At 41.3% G+C, this 24,298-nt stretch overlaps 1 protein-coding gene across 10 annotated transcripts in view; it reads right to left on the bottom strand.

Moving 5' to 3' along the window:
* Positions 1–4,310: 4,310 nt before the first annotated feature.
* The window catches only part of TANC2 (tetratricopeptide repeat, ankyrin repeat and coiled-coil containing 2), a 269,159-nt gene continuing 249,171 nt past the window's right edge, over positions 4,311–24,298 (bottom strand). For 9 of the 10 annotated variants that reach the window (XM_072111162.1, XM_072111166.1, XM_072111164.1 and 6 more), the window contains 17 exons: positions 23,955–24,186; positions 23,103–23,269; positions 22,397–23,004; positions 20,085–20,193; positions 17,652–17,774; positions 15,833–16,069; positions 15,169–15,354; positions 14,696–14,789; positions 14,113–14,246; positions 13,905–14,028; positions 12,684–12,859; positions 12,430–12,562; positions 11,608–11,637; positions 9,315–9,406; positions 7,672–7,818; positions 7,103–7,203; positions 4,311–6,990 (listed from right to left, as the gene is read on the bottom strand). In XM_072111162.1, the coding sequence (XP_071967263.1) occupies positions 5,070–6,990; positions 7,103–7,203; positions 7,672–7,818; positions 9,315–9,406; positions 11,608–11,637; positions 12,430–12,562; positions 12,684–12,859; positions 13,905–14,028; positions 14,113–14,246; positions 14,696–14,789; positions 15,169–15,354; positions 15,833–16,069; positions 17,652–17,774; positions 20,085–20,193; positions 22,397–23,004; positions 23,103–23,269; positions 23,955–24,186 (4,614 nt within the window). In that variant the 3' untranslated portion in view covers positions 4,311–5,069. The remainder of the gene's footprint in view (positions 6,991–7,102; positions 7,204–7,671; positions 7,819–9,314; positions 9,407–11,607; positions 11,638–12,429; positions 12,563–12,683; positions 12,860–13,904; positions 14,029–14,112; positions 14,247–14,695; positions 14,790–15,168; positions 15,355–15,832; positions 16,070–17,651; positions 17,775–20,084; positions 20,194–22,396; positions 23,005–23,102; positions 23,270–23,954; positions 24,187–24,298) is intronic. The other variant, XM_072111165.1, reaches the window with a different exon arrangement.

The following is a 24,298-nucleotide window of genomic DNA, read 5'->3' as shown; positions in this document are numbered from 1 at the left end:
GTATGCAAGAAACAATGACACACTCAGCTCTCATACCTTGCATATAAAACACACAGCCCTGCTATGCTCCCTCCTTTCGGATCCAGAGCTTATCTTTCCCTTATCTTGCTGCTGGACAGGAAGTACCTCTGTCTGTAGAGCTCTCTGCCTCTTGCCCCTCTCCCTGCAGTATAAGAGAAGCTATTCATGAGAGGAATCTGAAACCATAGTCAGGAATTTATGGCCGTTTCCACGGACAACCAAAATATAAAACACCAGGACTGATAAGAGACTGGTTGGAATTATAACTGTGAAATGCTGTATTTTTGTTCATACAGTGAATAAGAGAATGTGTTATTTTGTTATCCTGAGTATATTTGAGGATTTTTTTCTATGTGGGAATACCCCTTTAATTGGCTTAGTGGCCAGAATAAAAATTGCAGGACATTCTACTTTTCATTACCTATGGACAGTTACATGGAAATAAAATGAAAGAAATACCTAAGAATATGTTTCACAAAAAACGTGGTTTTACAAATGGGTCAGTTTCTGGTGACCCATTTCATTCAAGGTATTAATCATCCTTAGAATCACGACAGACACCGATAGTTTTTTTGTTTTCAAGTGTAATTAACCATTTATAAATAAGTACATTTTCTCTTTGTCTCATACAGTTTTCTTGTTAAATTTACAATTAAAGTCTGTATAGAGAAGGTGAATTTAGGGGCAAGGGAGGAAAGACTTTTCACATCTATCTCACATCTCACATGTACAGACAAGAAAAAACAGAGCAAGCAAATACAGTGTAACTGAGAAAACAAAAAGAAATAAATCCAGGAGTGTTGAGGGAGGATGAATTGGGTACTGAATTATTTTAATACCCAGCACATTGAGTGCTCCTCCCGCCTCCTCTGCTGTCAGTGACCGCTCTGCGCTGCATTACAGGACATTCTGACAGCAAAGGGGGGGCTATCAACATAGAAACGGAAATCAAACAGAACAGAACTATTTTTTGTATTTTTCTTCATTTTTCCCCAGTTGATTCTTATTTACAAGTTCAGTGCTCAAATCAGTGCTCCCCCTTTCAGCGCCTGGGTGAGAAAGGGGGCCCTCTGCATAAAAGAAAAATAAAAACGACAAAAGAAATAAAATGCTTAAAAGGAAGAAAAATCTTAAAAATGCAAATAACCCCATGACCTGAGCACTGCACAATATATATATATGTATTTTATATACATATATATTTAACAATGGTTGTGTTCCGTATATTGTTAGAGAGAACGGACCATGCATTGAATAAATACACTGTACAGAGAAGAGTCCTTCTGACTTATGGTAGAGAAGGCCGTGGGAAGGATGCCCCACACCCCTCACAAGGTTCCTTCAGTTTTTCTGATGTGTGCAATACAGCCGCAGCATGGAGGAGAAGGCAAGAGGGGTGTGCAGAGAGGAAGAGCAGGGGGGGGGGAGCATTGGGGATGGCGTAGCCTGGAGAATTCCAAAGAGAACTAGAAGTAGAACAAAACATTGTGTGATGGACCTTGTGTGGAGTGCCATGTTCCTACAGCGTAGCGGACTCATTCTCCTACTTCAAGTAAACCAAGCCCACTCTCAGCATGGGCGTTACAAGCACAAACCGCTGCAGTATTGAGTTCAGTAAATTACTGAGGGAATTACAAAAAAAGGACCCTGCCACAACCATGAAAATCCCTGAACTGTGAACTCTGAGGGCCTATACTACCGATCATTGCTGACATAGCAATACATGAACTAACACCTTGGGAGAATATATCCTACAACAGTTGTTACCTCCTCCAGAACCTGCTTATTGAAAGACAACAAAAAATATATACAACTGTATGTATCAGGGAATGCACCAAATGTCTTTCTGCAGAAATTTTTTGTAAAAAATGAAAATTTACCCTAGGATATCAGCACAGGATGAAAAGAAGATATTGGGAGTTATTGCTACATTGATTATATTATTGTCAAAGCTCCACTAGAGGCCATGATGATGAACAGAAGGGTTGATTTCTGCAGTAAATTATTGGCCTGAACATATGCGCGTTTACAAGCAGCAATGATTGGTCTTGTATGGGAATCGATGTTGCTATGATTTTGCCTCTGCAACTGGACTGGGTCTGTAATGATTCAACATCCCTTTGTCATCCTTACATTTGGGCCGGCCTGTACAGCCAAGTCCTGGGTGGAGGGTCTTATCGTATGATATCTCTTCTTGGTCAATGCTTAAAGGGGACCTTCACCACCAACTCAATCATCATCTAATAGGGACCACGCCACCAATTACAGCACAATTTGAATTTCTTTTCCAGATCCATGAACAATCATTCCAGTTAATTTCGACTTTCAGAAGGATCTCTACTGTCTTTGGCAAGAGAATAAAGCCATATACCACTAATTTTATAACAGAGAGAGTCTAATTAGCATACATGGTACTGACATTTTTTTTTGGATTGCTTGAGAACGGTGGACGTCACTATATAGATTCCAACTGCACTGGAATTAGTGGGGCAGCACTTATAGAATGATCTCAGACTATGAGCTCGTGTGAGCAGGGCCCTCACTCCTATTATTCCATATGTCTGTACTCTATAATGTAATATTATATTTGTATTTGTCCCCTACGATTTGTAAAGCACCGCGGATTTTGTTGGCGCTATATAAATAAAGATTATTTTTGTATTATTATTATGCAGTTGAAGTCAGTGGAGATGATGAATGGTCCTCTTATAATTTGGATATAAATTAGGAATCCTTAGAATAATGGGGCACATTTACTAAGGGCCATGCGCCATTTTTCTGTCAGACTTTGAACGTTTTTTCTAGTGCAAGCTGCTGGCACATGTATTTAAGAAGTGCCTTCACCTCAATTGTGTCGCACGCAACCTTTTTGTGGTGCGGCTCCACTAGGCATCATTTGACATAAATGAGGGGGCATTTAGGTGCTCAGTCAGACCGTGCACCAGATTTATCATGCAAAGTCTGACAGAATTGTTTCACACGCCCTATGTTAAAGGTGCAACAAAAAAAAGTGGTTCACTATGTCGGAGCTGTGCAGAGGGTGCCAGATTCATGAAAAAAGTGTGCCAGAAATCCTGAATCTGCACACTGCACTGGCAAACTGCATTTAATAAGGTTTGCACGGTTGTTGGTAAATGTGCCCCTAGGTTTTTGTGCATTCCCTGTTTAACATACAATTGAAAGTTATTTCCCATAAAGACTGAATAAAACTACTAGTTGCCCTGCCATAAATTTAGTAATGGAGCACGGAAATAAGACTTTCCCCCAGAAGTAACAAAATTAAAAGTGGTTTAATTATTGGATCTTCCTTCTGGTAGAAAGTGTCATTCAGATGTGGCCCGGCAGTAAAGGTGCCTTCAGAACACATAAGCCCTTCGTGATGAGCCTCTCATTGCAGGTAACCTAGAACATTTATGAGAACCTGCTGCTGTCTGTAGAAATGTACGTAGACACCTGAGAATATTGGTGTTTTCAAGCAGAAAACCATGATGGGTTGTAGTTATCTCTGCTTCATGAAGATGGCTGCATGTTGGTCTTGCACGTCTTTGTTTATGCATTGCGTCTGGGCAGTATGTACCTCATCTTCTACATTACAATCCACTCCATCTGTCTGTCTAGGCCATGTTTGCCTGTCCAAAGACACTGGCTGCTGGTAGAGTCCAGGATCCAGCTTCACAAACCCCATTTCTTTCAAAGACAAAGTTAAGTCAAGCTCTAGAAAGAAGAGGAATTGCTCTTATCAATAGTCCCATGGCTCTCTATGGCAGTCTGCTGATGGCACTGTCATGTTTTGGGACTAAGAAGACTATGGGGGAGATTTACCAAGTAAGATATGTCAGAGTTCTGCTCCAACATAAGCCAAAAACATAAACATTTTTACAACATGTACAAAAAGGTGGTTGTGCCAACAAACAGAAGGTATAAGACCAGTAGTCTTAAACTAAGTCAAATTTACTATCCGGCACAATACACTGGAGGGAATTCATTAAGACTGGCGTCCCCCCAGTGCCGATGTTCACGAAGAGTGCATACTCCGCCAGTTCCTTTAGACCAGAATGGAACTAGCAAAGTTTTCTAACAGTGGAGACTATAGCCAGTATAGTGAATCTCCCCCACTATGCCACAAGTCACAGCATTAGTAAATCTGGATGTCTGACAGATTTTGGTAATTTTACTCTCAATATTTTTCTCTACTGTTCACCTGTATGTAAGTGAATCAAATTCAGACTGTATTTTATGTAAATTTGATTCCATCAATTTGGTTGCGAAAATGTATCTGCATTGGAAAGATCTAAATGTAGCCTAAGACCTGATATAACCGCGGCCCCTGGACAGGGCACATTATAATTTTAGTCTGTGTCATGTTAGCTAGAAGAAAGATGACAATTTGAAAAAGTGGGGTTTGTGAAGGACGACTCGAACCCAGTAAAAACATCATAAAAATGAAATCACACTAAACACACATACAGTTAAAAGTCTGGAGCAATTGCATGTATGTGTAATGTTAAAATGGTGTATATGTATAGAGCCCTTTGTTTACGAGATTCCTAGATCCTTATTGTGCTGCAAGTGGCCATAGATTTGTGTTCCCTGTTTCCACATGCAGGGTAATAAGCAAGCCTCAAGCACAATGCCTGCTGAAGTGTTATCACACGCAGAAAACTTGGTCTTGCTCCAACTAGGATATGAGGGGGGGGGGGTCAGGGCTGTAGGAATATCCTAGTGACCTAAGTGCAATTACTCGAAATTGAAATATAAAATCCCAAATGAAATTGGGCACATGAGAAAGCAGACAAAGTGTCCATAAACATAGTCTGGGGACCCAAACTGCTCATTGCTAAACATAGCACAACCTAAAGTACTAAAATACCAACTCTACCCAATGGGATGGGTAAGAGATGAACACTTAAGTGTAGGGACCAGCAGAGAAGTCTGATACCTTAAGAAGAGTTGCTCAATTACCAGTTTTTTTCTAGGGAGGTATACATACAGTGAAGGAAAGGAGTTGTATCGGAAAAGAAGGGAAAGGGACTTGAAAGTATATTGTCCTACACATTAGACTCCACAAAGGGTCTCTTTGGTTTGATGGGCGAAGTCTGGCCCTGCCGAGAGTCCCGAGACAGCTGCCTGTACAGGTTGTCCTGGTAAGCCTGTGCAACAGGCAGTGTTCTGGCCACCTTGACATCAGGATAAGAGGAGGCCTGTGTGACTCTCTCCAATAAGTCCCCTCGAGAGCCATTAGACAGCACACCGTGCGGACCATAGTAGTCGTCTTCAAGCAGATGCCCATTCTGTGCATTGTTGGTTTTGTTATAAAAGGCGATGTTGCTGATTGAGGAAGGGGGACTGAAAGATTCTTGCTGGGGCAAGATACCAGGAGATGTGGGACTGAGAACAGTGTCAACAGAGGAGACCGCCCATGTCCGACTCTGCTGATGGTGGTGGGGATACTGCTGAGTCCGTGCTGTCTTATCAATTATACCCATGAAGGGGGTTGTCCTAGAGCGTGTTGGTTCACTGGGGTAACTTCCTTGGGGGGGGGACACAGGAGACAGCTCATCGCAGAGTCTCTCATAAGCTGGTTTAAGTGGAATTTCCATCTGTTGTATAGATGCAGATGGTCGGAAGGTGGCAGAGAGGCTGGAAGAGGACGAAATACTGTTGCTAGATGGAGAAAAACGAAGTCCTACACTTTGTGAGTGTAACAATGGTCTTGGAGTAGGTGGGTGAGGTTTGATTTCCACAGGATTAATACTCACAGGCCTCCTAATAAGGTGGGAAACATCTGGTGAACCTAGCTGACTGGATTGGCGCTCAAGATCCAGCTTTGTGTGACATACTGGATAATATGATGCAGACTGACTTCGTCCAATTTGAGGAGTTTGGTTATATCTCATTCCTCCTCGATAGGCCGATGTAGGTCTCTGTGGTATATCCTCCTTGGCAATTCCACCATGCTGACAAATGGCTCCTGCACTCAAACTGGCCTGCACATGCTGCATTGGACGTCCATCAGCTATAAGACCACCAAGAGAAGCTTGATATACTAATCGGCTTTGACTCATCTCTCCAGAGGATGTCTGGTATTTACTTGCCATACCATGTGCCACCTGTCCATATGTACCACCAGGAATTACTGCACTAGAATGCACTGCCGAACTGGGTTGGTTGCTACGTACTATTTGTGCCTTAGCTGGCTGTAATCTGTGTGCAGGTTGTGGAACTGCGGTGGGAAGCTGTGACATTTGGAAAGACCTCTGAGATATCTTAGATAATGGAGACTTTGGTCTTCCAGGATGCTGACTTATACATGGATCTTGCTGATACCTAACTGGAGAACCAGACTGTTGTCTATACATACCTATACTTTCACTCGGAGGGCTAGCTCTGTACTGAGGGGCCCTTCGTAATGGTGAAGGTGGTGGGCTAGGGTAGTCCATGACCTGACCGCCTACAGGAGGCGGACTAAAGCGGTAGGAAGAACTCTGATGAGCAGGGGATGTTTGAGGAGGACTGGGGCGATAGTGAGAGTTCTGGTGTGTTGGAGACAGGGATGGAGAAGTTGACTGATAGCCTTGCCGGGTAGGAGAACCAACAGAGCTATTTGATCTAAAGTCAAATACTTGGTGTGAGCCAGACATATATGCAGAATCTCGATGAGCAGGAGACTGTGGAGGACTTTGCATGCCTGGAATGCCCTGACATTGTCTTCCTTCACTTTGTAATCCTACAGGGACATTGTCTAAATCCTGTTCCAGGTACTCTTCTTCGTAGATGTCTTCTTGTGTAGAATCAATGTCCTCGTTTGGTACTTCTGGTTCTGGTTCATCTTGAAGCTCTTGGACTTCCTCCTCTTGTTGGACTTGCCTGCATTCCTCTTCTACTCTCATTAGAAGTCGCTGAATTTCTCGATTGTTAGGGCAGATCTGGATTGCTTCATTCAGGTCTTCTAAAGCTGCTGTGAACTGTCTTTAAGACAAATATGAATAGAAAACAATTTAATGAAAAAGTCAATCAAGATTAAACATACATTTTACCGTAGCAAGATCAAGGTGCTTGGTTGGATCCAGTTAATTCCTACCTGCTACTTCGTTTGGCCCTGGCTCTAGCATAGAATGCCTCATATGACTTTGGTTTCAATTCCAGAGCCTTAGTAGCAAATTCCTCTGCCATTCCAAAGTCCTGTAATATAAAACATATTAAAAGCCTTATGATGTTAATATACATATTAAATGAAAACAAGGCAGAAACGGCTGCACACAAATCTAAAAAATATGTTACAAATTGGCTTAAAAGCATTGTTTTTTCTTTTATACAACAATACTATATACTACTTGAAATGTCTAAAGATAATGAGAATGCGCTATGTCTTTTTGGAAATACCAATGAAATATCCAGGATGCAGCTCTACATATGGCTTCATTACTCAAGAACAGACTTTTGTACATGTGAATGCAGCCTTATACTGACAAGTAAGTGCCGGACTGAATTTGTTTCTAAGTTTTGCCTTAGATTTACTAAACTACTAGTAAATAAGCATTTTAAGCGAATACTTTTACTTTTTTGTAACTTTTTATGCAGAATAAAAAACCAGTCTCTGAATAAAGTCCCCAGGTGTTAGGTTTCATGGTATAAAAAAGGAAAACTCACATTCATCTTCCGACGACATCGGGATAGGTTCAGTAAAAGTGACACTTTCAGTTCTCGAAAAGTCTTAAGATCTTCTCCGAAGCCCTCCCGTGGAAACTTCTTCATGGCGTACTGGTATCTCTGTGCGGCTTCTTTTACTTTCCCTTTCTGAGGGAGTAAAGGGATTCGATCTCACAAACATTATGTTCTCTATAAATACATTCCCTTCCTTAACCCCTGGAAAATATTTGTATACCAAACTCTACAACATCTGTCTACTCTCCTTTTTACTTCAGGTTGCTTTATCGGTATAGGTTCTAGAGCCTATGCTCTTATACAGGCGGGTCCCCTAGTTAAGGACACTCGACTTACAGATGACCCATAGTTAAAGACGGACCCCTGGGCCCACTGGTGAAGCTCTCTGAATGCTTTACTATAGTGCCAGGCTGCAATGATCAGCTGTGAAGTGTCTGTAATGAAGCTTTATTGATAATCCTTAGTCCTATTACAGCAAAAAATTTTGAAACTCCAATTGTCACGAGGGCCAAATTTTTTTTTTGTCTGAATCTACCATTATAAAATATACAGTTCCGACTTACATACAAATTCAACTTAAGAACAAACATACGGACCCTATCTTCTATGTACAGGGGACTGCCTGTAAATTCTCAACCCTTCTTCCTCTACCTCCTCTTCCCTTAATTTATCGAATTTTGTTACTTTCTATAAGATGACTTTTCATACCACAAATTGGTCAGTAGTTTGAAAACTCACCAAGCGAGAATCTGATGTACATATTTACTGTGGCATGACTTACGGACGACCCCTAGTTACAAACGGACCTCTGGATTTTGGTAATTCACTGTGCTTTAGCCCTAGGCTATAATGATCAGCTCTAGATAACTCTAGAGTCTTCCCAATAAGTGACCCTTTTAAATGTGAAACAGATCAATAGACAAACAGAACGGAATCTTTTGTAGAACATAAAAGATGCTAGATTATTAGTTGTACATTGCCTCAAGGCTAAAGGATGATGTGCTACCAACAAATGCAGAGTGTAGGGAGATGAATACAGGACTGATGATGTAGCATTTCAGTTCTGCAAAGGAGTGGGTTACAATCAGGAACGCACACTCCCAGAAGCGCTTGTTCATGAACATTGACTTCAGGGTTGACCTGTGTAAAACGGCCTCAAGTTTTCTCTTACTTTCCTGCTGATGCTGCCATCGATTGGTTATCCAACACCATTGGGAGCACAGGCATCTAGTTCCGAAACTATCAATTTCGACTTTTGACCATGTTTAAGAACAAAACTGAGCTCAACCATGGGAGCAGCTGGCTCTGCCTTAAGGGAGAACAGGCCACTGCCCTGAAGGGATTGCCCAGGATAAAGGGTTGTGTTGGATGAAAGACCATGGTGACTTGCTCCTCACATGTCAGCCGGTTTTGATATATACTGCAAATCATCCTTATTAATATTTACAGTATAAGATTGTTGCCATCGGTGGCAAACAATGCCATAACCTCTCTGCTGGCATCATCCTAGTGGAAATGTACATCAGATTCTCCCAATCAATTTTACAGTCCACAGATTATTAGATGATCTGTAGTTTGTAACCTTAACCTCACATTTCTACTTTTACAAAACCCTCCACCAATCTCACCTTGTAGAACATGTCTCCCTCTTCCATCAGTTTACTCAGCAGAATGACCATGATGTCTGGTTTGGACGTAGCCATGGCCCAGGTGGCTGGACCTGTAGTGTACAGGATGCATGATGGGTAAAAAAACTAATACAATGCAAGGGAAGAACCAAACAGGAAAGAGGAAAAATCAAGAGGAAGAAGAGGATACAACATAGGGAGTCGTACAAATGGGAGACAGAGAGGACCAGGTGAAACAAGAGAGACCAGGGCTAGATGTAGAATGGTATAGAGGTAAAAATACTGGGTCATGGGGCATAAATATAGGTGAAACCTAAGAGCTCCTAATGTATCAAGCAGGGGGAAGCTAAAGTTAATAAAAAAGGTGCACTACTGAAGTACACTCTGGATCATTAGTTACAGTGTGGCTAAACTTTTAAAAAGATGACAAATCTTAATAGAGGAGATATTAATGGTAAACTTTGTTCTATACTTTATTAACAAAACACAGTTTACTATTATCACCTGCTCCGTTCATTACTTCAAAGGTTTGGTTATACTTAAAGGGGTTTTCCCACGAAGGAGAGTTAGGCTCCGTCGGACCCCTCGCCGCTCCTCAGACTAATGTCACATGATCGTTCTTCTCCATTAATCTCTATGGAGCTGACTGAGATCGGTGAACGCGGCGCTCGGCAATTTCCGTCAGCTCCATAGAGATTACTGGAGCAGAACGGTCATGCGCGTCCGTCTGCTCCATTAGTCTGAGGAGCGATGAGGGTTCTGGCGGACCCCTCATCGTTTTCACGATCTGTGGGGGTCTCAGCGCTGAGACCCCCCACTGATCATCAACTAACTTTAGTTTGTGGGAAAACCCCATAAGGATATGACTTTTGGATTATGTGATATCAAAAAGGTTTTTAAAAATGAGCACACATATTTACACTCATTGACAAAAAAAATTATGCATCAATAAGAGGTTTATGTAATTAAATGAAATGTTATATGTGTAAATGCTTTTACCCCATCAACACCCTGACAATTGGGGCTTGTGTATCTCTACAGCAATGGCCAGGATGTGACGCTTACCACAAGGACTACATACTTGTTGAGTCCCAAACATGGATTGGTCATTAAAGATTATATGATTTTAGTCCGTATTAGTTCGGGTTTTCAATTATGACACCACTTCAAACATTGCCTGGCTGTCAACGACAGGACACATAATGGGCACCATGATACCATTGTGGGAGCTGCTCATATTTTGTGGTGCACCAAACAATCCTCTGTATACAGATAGCCTATGTATGCATATCTTTGCGTAACCTATGCTCTAAAAACCTCTTGGCTTAGATGGCAGGCAAATCCTTGAAATGGCCAAAGTCCAGGGATGCGCCCCCCTCTCACATTCCCTTTTACAGAAAGGCCCAATGTCTAATTAGAACAGATAAGTAACCATTTACATGTCTGCCTGAGACATTACTGTGTGTTGAGTTTTGCAGCAATTCAATCTGGGTGCGTAACTTTATTTTTGACAATGAGTGTAATATTTATGAGTGTGTGATATTAATTATCATATAAATGCATCATATTCATGATACACCCCAGGTATTGAAGCTGATAAGGGAGTAATATTCTACCTATCTAGATGTGTCACCCTGCCAAAGGGAACAACACTAGAGCCACTAGAGCAGTGATGGCAAACCTTTTACAGACCGAGTGTCCAAGCTACAACTAAAATCCACTTATTTACCGTGAAGTGTCAACATGGCATTTTAAGCAGTAACTTATTGCTACCTGTTCTTCCACATCTTTCAATTGTATCAGCCTCTGAGGCCACCAATACAGCTGAAAGAAGGAAGGCAAATTCAGATTCTTATTCTCTGTAGAGGAAAAATTAAGGGTCCAGCAGGAGGACGGACCCCCAAAGAGAATGCAGCCTTGTCCACAACTTCTCACTTTTCCTGCAGTTCCAAACAGCCAATGAAGTGTTGCTTTAAAATAGCGCTGGGAGCAGCATCTCGTAAGTTGCCTGGGACTGCAGGAAGATTTGGTGGATTTGTTCATGTCTGGTGAACTCTGGGGTGAAAACCCGAGTGCCTACAGAAATGGCTCCGAGTGCCACCTCTGGCACCTGTGCCATAGGTTCGCCACCACTGTTCTAGAGGGACCTAAATCAACATGAAAAGTGAATATCTGAGCCGTGTTCACATTCTATCACATTGAAGTGCTTCATTAGTATTTCAGTGAGTAGGTGCTTATTGAGTGTGCATATCTGGTAAGGCATGCGGAGCAAAGCTGTGAGCAAAGTTCTAACCTTTTGGGCGGCTTGGTAAGGTCTGACAGCCTTAAAGCAGCAAATAGGGGCAGAATTGTAAACAAAACAGACGTGGGGAAAAGAGAGAGAAGAGTGGCAGGTGACAAATGAGAGGAGTAAGACAGGAGGGGCAAAAAGAGGACAGAGAGCAATGCAATATTTTTGGGACAAAATGAGACATGGGGGAATTAGTTAAGGAGGGGAGAGATATTTGGGCGGGGGGGCACATGAGAAAATTGTAGGGTAAAAAGACACAAAAAAAGGTGTAGCATATAAACAAAGAAAGAATTGAGGAGCAAGGAGAATAAAAAGGAACAGGATGGTGTCAAAAAGCAATTGTGACAAAAGTAGAGAGTGAGGGAGCGTGGGGAGTAACAGATGGAGTGACGGAGGAGAGAAAACAAACCATGTGGCAGGAGTGAGAAAGCAGCGAGCACAGAAGCTTAATGTCTGAGCAGCAGATCATAAACAAGCAGCAGTGACCGGGAAGAGAGGGACGCGGCTAACCAGTGACGGACATTACAACACGCAGGGACAGAGAATCCACCAGCAGGGGCCTTATTCTACCAGGCCACTCACATACTAGTAAATAGTAAAGGGGCTGGGGCTGGCCGACATGCACTCCATGCTGGTTAGAAAAGCCGCTTTACTGTCTATCTGTTACTGGACCAATCTGAGGCAGATCCACAATATGCGGCTGAAGCTGACAAGGACATGCAAGCCTGTGTATAGTAACATTAAACAAAATGGAAACATCTTAACGACTGTGTTTCCACCATGGAGAAGGTGGCACTGGTGGAAAGTCACCACACTTTCTCATACCTATTTTAGCTCCTTTCTTCAGGAGAGCTACCACAACCGATGTGTTCCTGCAGCCTACAGCTCGATCAAGGGGGCGCATGCCGCTGTAATCCACATGTTCAATCATAGCACCATGGTCCACCAAGAACTGTACCTGCAGATATAGAGAGAAAATACAGCTTCAGTAATGTTATTTCATAAAATACACAATCCAGGAAATCTACCTTCATTAAAGACAGGATAACTCCATTTTTAGTTAGAAATAAATTACTCACCACATCTGCGTCGCCATAAAAAGCTGCAAGATCTAGCGGTGTACGGCCATTTTTGTCAGCATGGTCAGTGGCAGCTCCATTTTCTACCAACAACCTCACCACAGCTAGATGCCCTTTAAGGCAGGCCCAACTCAGAGCTGTCAGTCCCTCCTTGTCCATGAGCCCGATGGAAGCTCCTTACAGGTAGAACAACATATCAGTAAAAGAATGACAATACCACATCTCCTATTTCTCATAAAGGCCATAATGTGCACATAAAAAGAATATTCAATATTCCATGACTGGATGCCTAACCATGAACAGTACATTTATAGTTAATCAACACATTAATCAATATAGTAATGTCACTCACACAAAACATAGAATTCAGGAGCAAGTCTATGAAGTCCAATAAGGATTTTGCCTTAATATTTATAGGAAATCTACCACCAGGATCAAGGATTGTAAACCAAACAGTTACATGGTGATGTCTGCCACCTCTGGCAGGATCTTATATCCTGGTTTTTATAATAAAAGGCTTTAAAAATGATTTTGCATTTTGCAGATCCTGCCAGAGGGGACACACACCAGTATGTCAGCGTGCTTGGTTTACAATCCTTTATCCTGGTGGTAGATTTCCTTTAAGACCTAATGTTTCTTGTTTTTTTGCATAAGGATAATATTCTCTCTAGTAGATGATTTCTGCTAATATTGACATAGGCTCCTTAAGCAAATAGTCAAGTTAGGCCAGATTGTTGAAGATTAATTATGACACAGAGTAGAAAGTCATTGGCGTAGGGCAAAAAGATATTACAAAATCTTTATATTTGATTTAAGATGAGAACTGCAGTAAAATGCTGCATTTTGTGGTACTTTGGAGGTTGGTGTAACTGGACAGGCTATAGTGATATTTACAGATCCATGATATCGAGAATTCATTTAATGGCAGTAGGGTTTGAATGGGTGAATACAGTGAGCAGGTGAAAATCTGATACTACACCGAGGCCCAAACTGGTCAATGTAATTTTTCCATCTTTAGCTCTAATATCCTTCCCCTCATGTAGGGAAGTACTTAGCGATTAGCTGGAAAGACAGTACACAGTGCTGTGATTTGTGGTTGTATTAGCACAACCAGCGAATGCACCTGACATTGCTCATTTTTTGTCTTTCTATAAGCTTTTTTTTATCATCAGAGTACTGTGACTCCAGCATAACAATATTATACTCCTATGAAACACAAACCTTGTGCCAGCAGAAACTCCACAGTGGCGACATGTCCCTCTGATGCCGCGGTCATTAATGGGGTACGACCCTGCTTGTCAGCCATATTCACATCTGCACCGTGTGTAAGCAGCAAATCCACAATCTGTAGAGGAGAAAAGATTGTTCTTTACTCTATTTGCACTTGCATTTATGAGCACAAGACACAGGAATGAATCCCTGCTGTTACCTGCCAGTGCCCTTGCCGTACAGCACTGAATATTGGAACAACACCTCTCCGGTTGGGTTGGGATACAGCTGCTCCTTGCTCAAGAAGTAGGCGGCAAACATCCAGCTTTCCACGACCTGCAGCAGCTGTTAGTGCTGAAATCAAAAAAAATCACGTCAGGACAGACAGAGATGGATAGATGTACAAAGAACTGGACAGAGAACGGTGCTGAGGGGCGTATGAGGCCATGTCCACACCTTGCATATGAATTGTGTTTAGATCGCAATCCAAGCACAGCAAGGAGGAGTTACTCTCGAATGCAGAAATCTAAATGCTTCATTTTAGGAATGAGAAATATGGGTTTTGCATTGATAAGAGGTTAACTTATTCTTTAATTCAAATGTTTAGGTGAAAAGGTATCTGTATTTGAGGGGCACATTGTAACCATGAAGCACCCTCTTCTAGCTTCACCCTGTCGTCTCTGACGAGTGTGAAATTGGCCCAAAACAGTTAGAGAGCAACTGTGCCACCCATCAGTCAGCCATTCGCGTTCTGCCCCAAATGTCGTTAGGCCCCAGTGCAAATCCATGGTCACACCACTCACCTGTCTCTCCCCACAGCCCATCGAAGCTATTAATCTGAGCTCTCTGTTCCTCTTCCTCATCTTTTTCTGGCAGGTCCAGAAGGTAGGAGACAATCTTGGGGGGACAGAAAAAATGTATGTGATTTACTGGACATTTCATTACCTCAAGCAATCAATATAGGATTAGCTCACAGGAATAATGTTCCTTTAAGATAAGAGGGAAATGTCTCTTTAGATTTACAGAGACAGAGAACCAGAAATGTTCTGTCTTGTTTCCAATTGTAGAGCTATTAGGATCTCAGGAGGTGGAAATGAGTCTTGTGCGTCTACATCTAGTACTGAATGCACGGCTACATCTCCCGCCATGGACAGCATGAGTGAGCAGCGGGATGGGTCTTGTACAGACCCAATTATTATTTTAGTCTGGTAGATGTCCCAGACAATAGATAAGCAATGTAAAGTAATAAGCAATGTTTTGTTGTGTCCTCTCTCACCTCTGAGTATCCCATGCTGGCTGCGGCGATCAGTGCTTGCTGTATGGCTTGACTTTTCTTTAAAACTCCAGACTGTTGTCCGGCCATTGTCCAGTCCCACTGGATAAGATATTTCACCACCTCCAGGTGGCCACGCAGGGCAGCATGGACTAGCGCACACTGTCCATTCTTATCCAGCAGATCCACCTAATGATACAGCAATGAGATAAAAGGAAGCTAAGAACATAAGATCACATAATCTAGTGATCTCATGTTATTGAGCCCCCCTCTTTTCTCTCCTACCGTCACCTTGTCTGGCAGCCACTAATCTGTCAAGCAACTAACCTGCAGGTTTGGGCACGTTCCCAGACACAGGGACATGCGGGGGAGAGGACAGAATGCCTACGCTGTATATAACCCCTCCAAATCCCAACAGGGTCTCACCAGCAGTAGCGGCTTTTGTGGAGGAAATGCATAACACAGAAGCACAAAAATAAAACTAACCATGTTATTAAATCAAGACAGCGTGTCATTACTACATCCGCCTCATTAAAGATGCAAGACAGGTATTGATCCATTTTCTATATGGGGAAATTGGAGTCTTAAAGTGAACCATCACTTATGTATTTGTCACAACAGGTCTGACCTCAGTAGACTCAATGTGGGTGCCAGCACACATACTCACCTTAGCTCTCCTCTTACACAGTAACATGGCAATCGTCAGATGACCTGAGGCTGCGGAATAGGCTAGAGGGGTCATGCCACTCTCCGAACTGGCGTCAACATTGACGGAGAACTCTAACAGCAGTGCCACCATCTCAGTGTACCCCAGATGGGCCTGAACGCAGAGGATGGGGGCATTGTTCAGGACCTCAGTGCGGTAGTTTACATTAGCTCCACCCATAATGAGAAGGCGGCTCACCTGCAAGACAATAAACGTATGGGGGTTACAGCACAACATAAACTAAAGCCCCATTCACACGACAGCATGGGGGCCTTTGATACGGCCACACAATTTGCAGACAGATCAGTCCCCATAGCGGTCTATCGCACTAGGAACGATCTGGGCGCCCACTATGCAAAATATACAAAATGTCCTACACCCTGCAGTACTATGGCAGCTGCCGCTCAGCTTTCTATGGAGAGGGGAGGGGATGAGGAGCTCTAAACCCTCCTCTCTCTAGCACACGGACACATGCGTGTACAAGGGGTCTAAGGGATTCATCTAGTGTTCATCTAATCATTCCATTATTCTGGACGGTCTGAAATGTAGTTTTTTGTAACTGTAAATAGTTTTCATTACCATTCAATATTTCAAAAAATGTCATTGTTGGAGATCTATCACAGATAGAAGGAATTCTGTGTATAATTGTGCAAATTATTTGTATAGATCTCCATTAAAAACCCTAATTTTGTCTGTATAATAGTGCACATGTGGTGATCCAGAATTCAGATGACAATTATTATGTCTTATTTCAGTATTTCTATGTATACAACACACTATGTACAAAAGTATTTCCCAAGGGGATAAATAAAGTTGTATCATATTGTATTGTATCACATTGTACATAACAGTTCTTTTTACAGAATTTCTAAGTTTACAAGTAAATACATTTTTATTTAGTACTTTGAGAAAACTAGGAATCTTGCGGAACCAAAAAAGTCTAAGTTCACATGTGGATCAGACAACTTGTCGCAGATAAATAGAAGAACTCAGCAGATCCTATCAACAGGGTTTGTGGGGTGCGGTTTTGTTAGTCATATGTTCAGCTTTTATGCTTTTATCAGCTGAAACCACAGAGTCGATGCAGGCAGGCCCTTATTTAGGAGTTGTATTTTCCTATATATTCACAAGTACATGTACAGAGCAGCCAACACATTACAGAAATGTGGAGATTAGTAAAAGCTAATAGACAGTCCACAGACTCTGGAGAAACCTACATGCAGGATAATCCTCCCACTAAAATTCTCATTCTGACTCCATTAAAAGTAATGATCTTTAATTGTTCATTACCCAGTAGACCAGGAAGAAATGTGCAAAAGAAAACAAAAAAGAGGGCATGTGAAGTGCTGATAAGTAAGAAAAAAGCAATGTGGATGGCGGCTTCACCTATGACTTATTTGACAGTTTTATGTGCTTAGATCTGCTCCATGACAGCTTCTGCTATAGGACCCATGAGAATAGATTTTGATCTAAACCAGAAATAAGACTCAATAAAGGATGGCAGCTAGAACCAGGAATAATAGAGGTATTCTAGCAATGTGGAACATGCCTCTATAATATGACATTGTACGAGAATCCGTACTATTTATCAGAATTATATAAAATTGGACAGTAAAAAAAAAACATTTGCATTGAGGAATAGTCTCCTGTACATGGCTGTCTCCATAACAGCAGATACATATTGTAGCCATTATATAAATATCAGAGGTGCTAGCAGGTCACAATGTAACAACTAACAACCAGTTCCCAATGATTTTTGCTGTGGGCCAGTTGATCTTACTTTGATGTTTGGAGTGTAGAGGTTTCGTAGAGATGCCAGTGCCATGGAAAGGCCATCTGTGCTGTAGGAAATCCACAGAGCTTGTAAAATAGATGAAGAGACCCCGACCTTCTTACTGAGACCCTGGATGAAGAGAGTTTACTGGAATAAGAAATCATATGACTGGTGCCATGGAAATGTAAACTTATACTGTTCTTTTGTGTAGTTTTATAAAAACCTACATAATGATTGTCAAAAACACGTTAGATTCAACTAAAGTTTTTGAATTGTTCTGATGAGTTTCTAAATATATATGAAAACAGGGGGAATATTGTATTTTTCCCCATCTATGCATCAATTTGGGATTTTAGCACTAAGGGCATGATTCATTAATATGCCATCACTTATAATATTGAGAATGTTTCCAGGAACTTTCACTTATACAATATCCAACTACAAAATGTATCTTCAAATGAAACTCCATTGATAAGATCAGGGTAAGTGCCAAAATTTGTTTCCTGATAGTGTCCAAGATAACTACAGCAAACCTGAAGCTTAGGATCTTCTTAGAGGTTTTTGGGTTGGCACCGCTGACTTGTTTGGCGTCTCCGTGGCTCATTGCACATCAGGAGATTGAAACTTTTGCACCTGTCCTAACCATTACTATAAACTGGGGGTACATTTTAAGAAGAGACTTTCTTCAGCTGTGCCTCTTGTATTTTGTCCCAGCCGGCAGAGGCCAGGAGGAGGACTGTGACGCTATTGTAGAAATTACAGGGCCTACAAGCAGGTAATACTTTATGGAGAGACATCTATTCTCACCAGCATTTCCTATAGTCACACAGCAGGGGGAGCTAGCGCACCCCATCACAGCCGCCGTGATCACTTTCCTTTTACAACATCTCTTAGTTTACCATTAGAGCTTACTAAGAGAGATGAATTACATCTCCAGTACATTTCTGTCGCACCATCCTAGATACTCACTTAGTTTTTCTCCATGAATAAATAATACATTGGTTCAATACAGATATAGCAATGTTTACTCCAGCTACACACATGGTCATACATAAAAGGTCTAGTAACAAATTAGGTTCCGGCTGTCATTTTTGTCCTATTCTAAATTTAAATTAAACAAAAAAAGGGTCAAAATATTGAACAGTCATTTTGTCTGCAATATTTTCTATGTATTAAAATATTTTTTTAAACACTGGTCAAAGATTTAAAAATCCAAAAAACTAAAAATTTAATGAGCAGATCTCTTGCTTAAAGCCAGTGAATCTCAGCCCATGCAGTGTCCTGTTTCACATATCGATCAAAGTGATATATTATGCAAGGAGTCCTTCTTCCCAGCTAAACAGCAGCACTAAACTGTAATCATGATAACAGTTTGGCACTACTCTTTTGTGGGAAGAAGGGACTCCTTACATCATATTACAGTTTAATAGCATAAGGTGCCATCCAGTGCATTGTGGTCAGTTCATGAAATTTAGTTAGGGCACAGTCCATGGTCCGTGGACGTGTGCCACTGCCCTTTGTTGGTACCCTGAAAGTACAGGCAGTCTCCGGGTTACATAGAAGATAGGGTCTGTAGGTTTGTTCTTAAGTCGAGTTTGTATGCAAGTCGGAACTGTATATTTTATCATTGTAATCCCAGCCAGAACTTTTTTGGTCTCTGTGACAATTGGATTTTAAAAATGTTGGGTTGTCATAAGAATCAATATTAACACTAAAGCTTCATTACAGACACCTGTTACAGCTGATCATTGTAGCCTAGGGCTAAAACACAATAAATTACCAATATCCAGTGTTCTTAAGTAGGAGACCGCCTGTATTGGGTGGTAGCCGGGGCCCAAGCCTTCTGGGCGGCCAACCGCCACCAAAATCACCAACCAAATTTTATACTGAGAAAGCCACACAAGTTATTTCAGGACATTTGAAGGTTCTCCAGTCCTCAAATCGCATATTGAAAAAAATGCAGATGGGACGCATATTCCAGACTATAACATTTATATGGCCCAGGGTGCACGGCAGTCTTGATCCGCTCCTGCCAAAACATCCAATCACTGGCTGCTGCGGAGGTTTCCTCCTCACACATTCAGGGGAGAAGTGGAGGCACTGGGTGTCGTATCCCACTTTAGGTTTATGTCTGTTAACTACATTACCATACAACGAACATCAAAAACTGAATCCAGTGATTAATTTATTCTTGCCACATTCAATACATGTATTATCTTTCAACTTAAATCCTGGAAACATTCTTTAATATAAACTATAAAACATGTAGAATTGCACAGACATTTTACTACTGCTGCAAAAAATGTAGAAAAATGTAATAATATAAAAAGATGTTAAATAACAATAAGCTATAAATGGGTATGGAAAAAAACTAAAATCCAGAGCAGCTATAAATAATAAGCAGCGTTGCCTGTGCTTCCCACTCAGCCCCCTGCGTACCTTGAAGATATGTGCTTTCAGGATGTGATGCCCCAGCTCTATGGTCTGTTGCCTGTTCAGCTTCCCCTCCTGACGAGAGAACCAGAAGGCCAGCAGGATATGTCCACTCCTGAGAACAACGTAGAGGATTATCACTTCCACTCATTGGTGGCTCAGCATGGCGATACATGCACTCAGGCACCAGGTTGATGGTGCGACCATTAACACAACAGGGAGGAAGATTATAATGGTGAACAATTCTCCTCTGGGATCTTGGCCTGTACTATGACTCAGGGCAAACAAGCACAAGTGTCATATAAAGCAGAAATAAAATGTCTTAGCTGCCTGCTATATTTAGCTGCTGCACTTCTATAGATTCATGTCTATATACACTGCTGGTAGAAAGATCTGCATGAATGTAATTAATAATCTATTACTATGCTCCTATTGGCTGAACCCTGGTCATCACAATCTACATCTGCCATGGAATAATTTAGAGGGCAATATTTATACTACAATATATATATATATATATTTTTATTTTTTTTTGGGGGGGGGGGGCTTCATTGAAAAGAATTTGTCAATAGATGTGCACTAGAATTCTGGAGATTTTTAAGTTTTGCTACTTTTGTGGGTGTCTGACTAGAAGTGGTAACTTTTATGGCGTGTGCTGCTATAAAACGTTAATAAATTTGGCGCAGATTGAGGCATTTTGGTAACGGCTTTCAAAGTAAAAAAAAAAAAAAATATTCCATATCTATCAATCAACTGGAAGATCTGGGTTTCCTGTGACATTGACACTCTGGCCTTTATCCCAACATAGATTCAACCAAAGTCATTTCTTTTCAATTTAAGTTCATACCTAAATTGTCTGAAAATGGTGACAGCAAATTAGGCACATAGATATGATATGTACATATGTACTAATGTATGAACATACGTTAGTGACAGAGACCCTAACTCCAATGGTAAGTCAATTCAGAAACCAAGGCTGGCGTTGTGGCTTGCTGTGGGGTCTCCCATGCACAGTACAAGGGGTAAGCTCTCAATCATTGGGCTTTACTCATAAATACAAGAAGACTGTGCTTGGCTCCTGCATTAGCCAATCTACAGAAAGTTGCCACTTGCAGCATACACTAATTAGGACACAGGCTACAGTATTCTGTCACCAGAATTTTACCTATTGGTAAAGGGTTACAGGTACTCCTCATATCGCCTGAAAATTAGCTACCAGTGAGGCCCTAAACACTTTTTAACAGCCATTTTTCTGATATGCAAATTAGCATACTTGAATCATGGATTCAAGATATGACTCTTGTTTTCTACAAGGCAGTCAGTAAACCACACCCCCTTATTTTGACTGACAGTTTTGTGTCTCTTCAAATCTCGGGCAATGCCCTGCTTCCTTGTTCCTGATTGACAAGTCTCACTGATAGGACATGCCGCTGGTATGGAACTAGTACTTGGGGAGAGTCTGCCAATATTTATCTACAGACATATAATACTGTGTTTACTTATAAGAAATATTGTGTCAAAGTTTTTACATGGTGCCATGTGTTACATTCATGTCATGTGACTAGGGTGATGTCATCTAAGGTCCTTTCCCCCGTAACAATTGCAAAAGGTATCCCATGTACATATTTGATCACATGAAATCCCAGCAGCCTCCATGGAGGACATGGAGACATGCTGTGATCTCATGTGATCAGATACATACATGGGGTACATTTTGTAAATCTGAAGGGTACAGGGCCTTCGATGGCATAACCTTGGTCACATGACCGTAAGTTCTGAATAGTGAGAAGTAAATGGGAGTGGCAGGCCAAGCAGGACACGCCCCCTCTGATTCCAGGTAGGATAACATAAAGTTGATTTTATGTGGATGTGAGGGAAACTATTTTTAGCTAAAAGAAGGGTGGCATTTAGTTAATAGGACTGTAAGACAACCTGTCACTAGGTGTATTTGTAAAAATGTATTGACAGGCTCCCTTTATTATTAATCGCTAATTATCTTCAGAGCTGTAACCAGTGCAGCCTCTTTTAATGTCAGTTTTGTACTTTTAGCTCTATTGTGTATGGGTGGTAAATTGCATGTTACATAAATATCTTGGTAGTTACTATGTAAGCCAGCAATTTACAACCATGGTATAAACATAAAGAATTTAAATCTTCCTAAACCAAATTAGTTTGAACCAGAGATAACTCCACATTTTTGATGGCTTATACCATAGTTATGATAAGAATCATGATTTTAAGCAGTAGTAGTACATCCTTTTCTACCAATACAAACGTAATAATGCTGCTTATTGTGAAAAATATCAAACATGCATCACCTGGGATCACAAAGAAACTTGGTTTTCTCTCCATCTTCTCTCCATATTAACCATTCTCTGAAGGACGGGTGCACAAACATTCGGGTCAGGTCCCTCCTCTTAATCAAGAACATGGAAAGGTTCTCCATACGTTGCTGAAAATCCTCCCATTCAAGCCCTCCATCCACGCTGCCTGCATTAATGGCCTGGAAGATGTGCTCATCCGTCAATGGGTGGAGAGAAGCCACAGCAACATTGAGAAGAGGAAGTGCCCTCTCAAAGGAGGATTGTGTAGGGAACCTCATGTTACACTGCAGGAGATAAACCTCCGAGAGTGATACAGGAACTACTTTGTAACTGGAGCTCTTGAGTACCAAGTAGCCCTTCTCTATGAGGTCAAATGTTAGCTTTAGGTATAAGTAGGAACCTTGGCTCAAAGTCTTGAGGTGGGAACTAAGTTTTCCAAACGTGGTGTTATCCATTTTTCCATTAAGTGAGATATTGTTCTGGATTTCGGAACTGCTGTGTATCCGTTGCAAGATGTAGGCCTGGAGATCCTGATCTATTGCCTCATTTTCTTCTAGTCGATCCAAAAATATTCGGTGAAAAGGAAGAAGCTTGGTGATTTCCTTTAAGTAAAACATTGAAATAAGGAGAATAGAGGTCACCTGCAAATTCGGTTATATGTAACATAAAAACTAAAAAAAATTAACAATGTTTGACCTACCTGCAGGGTGGTCCTAACAGTAACTATGAGCTTTAACCAACGGGGGAATTTTCCAATCATCTTGCTTAGAAAGGACACAATGGTGTCTCCATAGTCTGGCTTGTGGAACTCTGCTTCGTTCAGTCCATCTATTAGGATAATGTAATCTTCATCTGGAATCTTTCTCTCTAAATAAAGGTGAAAAACAATACTTTAATCAGTATCATACAAAATAACACTAATTGTTAATAACAATTTCTGGTAAAGATTAATAAAGATGCAATGCGGTTAGATAAGTTTTCCTGTCAAGTCAAATCAAGGCTGAGGTCATCATCTCACCCAAAACAGCAGAGCCAATAGTAACATTGTCAAAACTTTACATGATCATGCAAGCTCAGCAGAATGGCTCCAGGTCTACAGAAAACTGCATATGTAAAGTATGACCACTGTCAATATTCAGTGATGGACAAAAAATTATAGAAAAAAATAAATAAATCATAGGTGCCTAAAAGTAAGACGAAAAGTGCAAAGTTACATGTAACAGTCTTATGCTGACTCAGATTAATCAGTGTCCTCTTACTAGTTTTGTCAAGATTTTCTGTGGCAATTTTGGTCACGCCTCCTTTTAGCAGAGGCCATGCCCGTTTTAATAAGCACGCACCCCTTTCGAAGCACAAGGCGTCCAAGTGTCTGAAAACTGTCTGAAACCTTTTGATATATGTGGCGCAAGGTGATTTACACTGTTTTGACAGAAATTACTACGACAGATTAAAAAATCTGCCCCATAGCGTTTGGATCCAAATAATAAAATAATAAGCCATCTATGGCTCCAGTGTGGTAGTGATGCTGGTCACATAAAAAAGGGACGCTTACCTTTGTATAGATTTTCAAGCGGCTCAAGAACCCCCCTGCGAAAAGATGCTGAGGGGTCTTGCACACAGGACCTTAGACTGAGCAGACTCTGTAAATGTGGTTCACGTAGAAGCTGCTCCCTGTACGCAACTAGCTGGGGGGCACGGCACAGCAAAGCGGCCACATTGTGAACAAATTCAGGCACTAGACAGGTGTATGCATTGTCAGCCTGGCAGTAGTGATACGCCACCACCTAGATGAGGGAAAAGAGAAATATGAAGACATAAATAAAAAAAAAACGTTAGAACTAATAGACTATAATATAAGTGACTAAATGAATTGCTTCGATTTTAATCTTGTCTCTT

The sequence above is a fragment of the Engystomops pustulosus genome, chromosome 6 (genome assembly GCF_040894005.1).
Source record: "Engystomops pustulosus chromosome 6, aEngPut4.maternal, whole genome shotgun sequence".
In the NCBI taxonomy this organism is placed as follows: Eukaryota; Metazoa; Chordata; class Amphibia; order Anura; family Leptodactylidae; genus Engystomops; species Engystomops pustulosus.
This window is presented reverse-complemented; position numbering and strand designations above follow the sequence as displayed.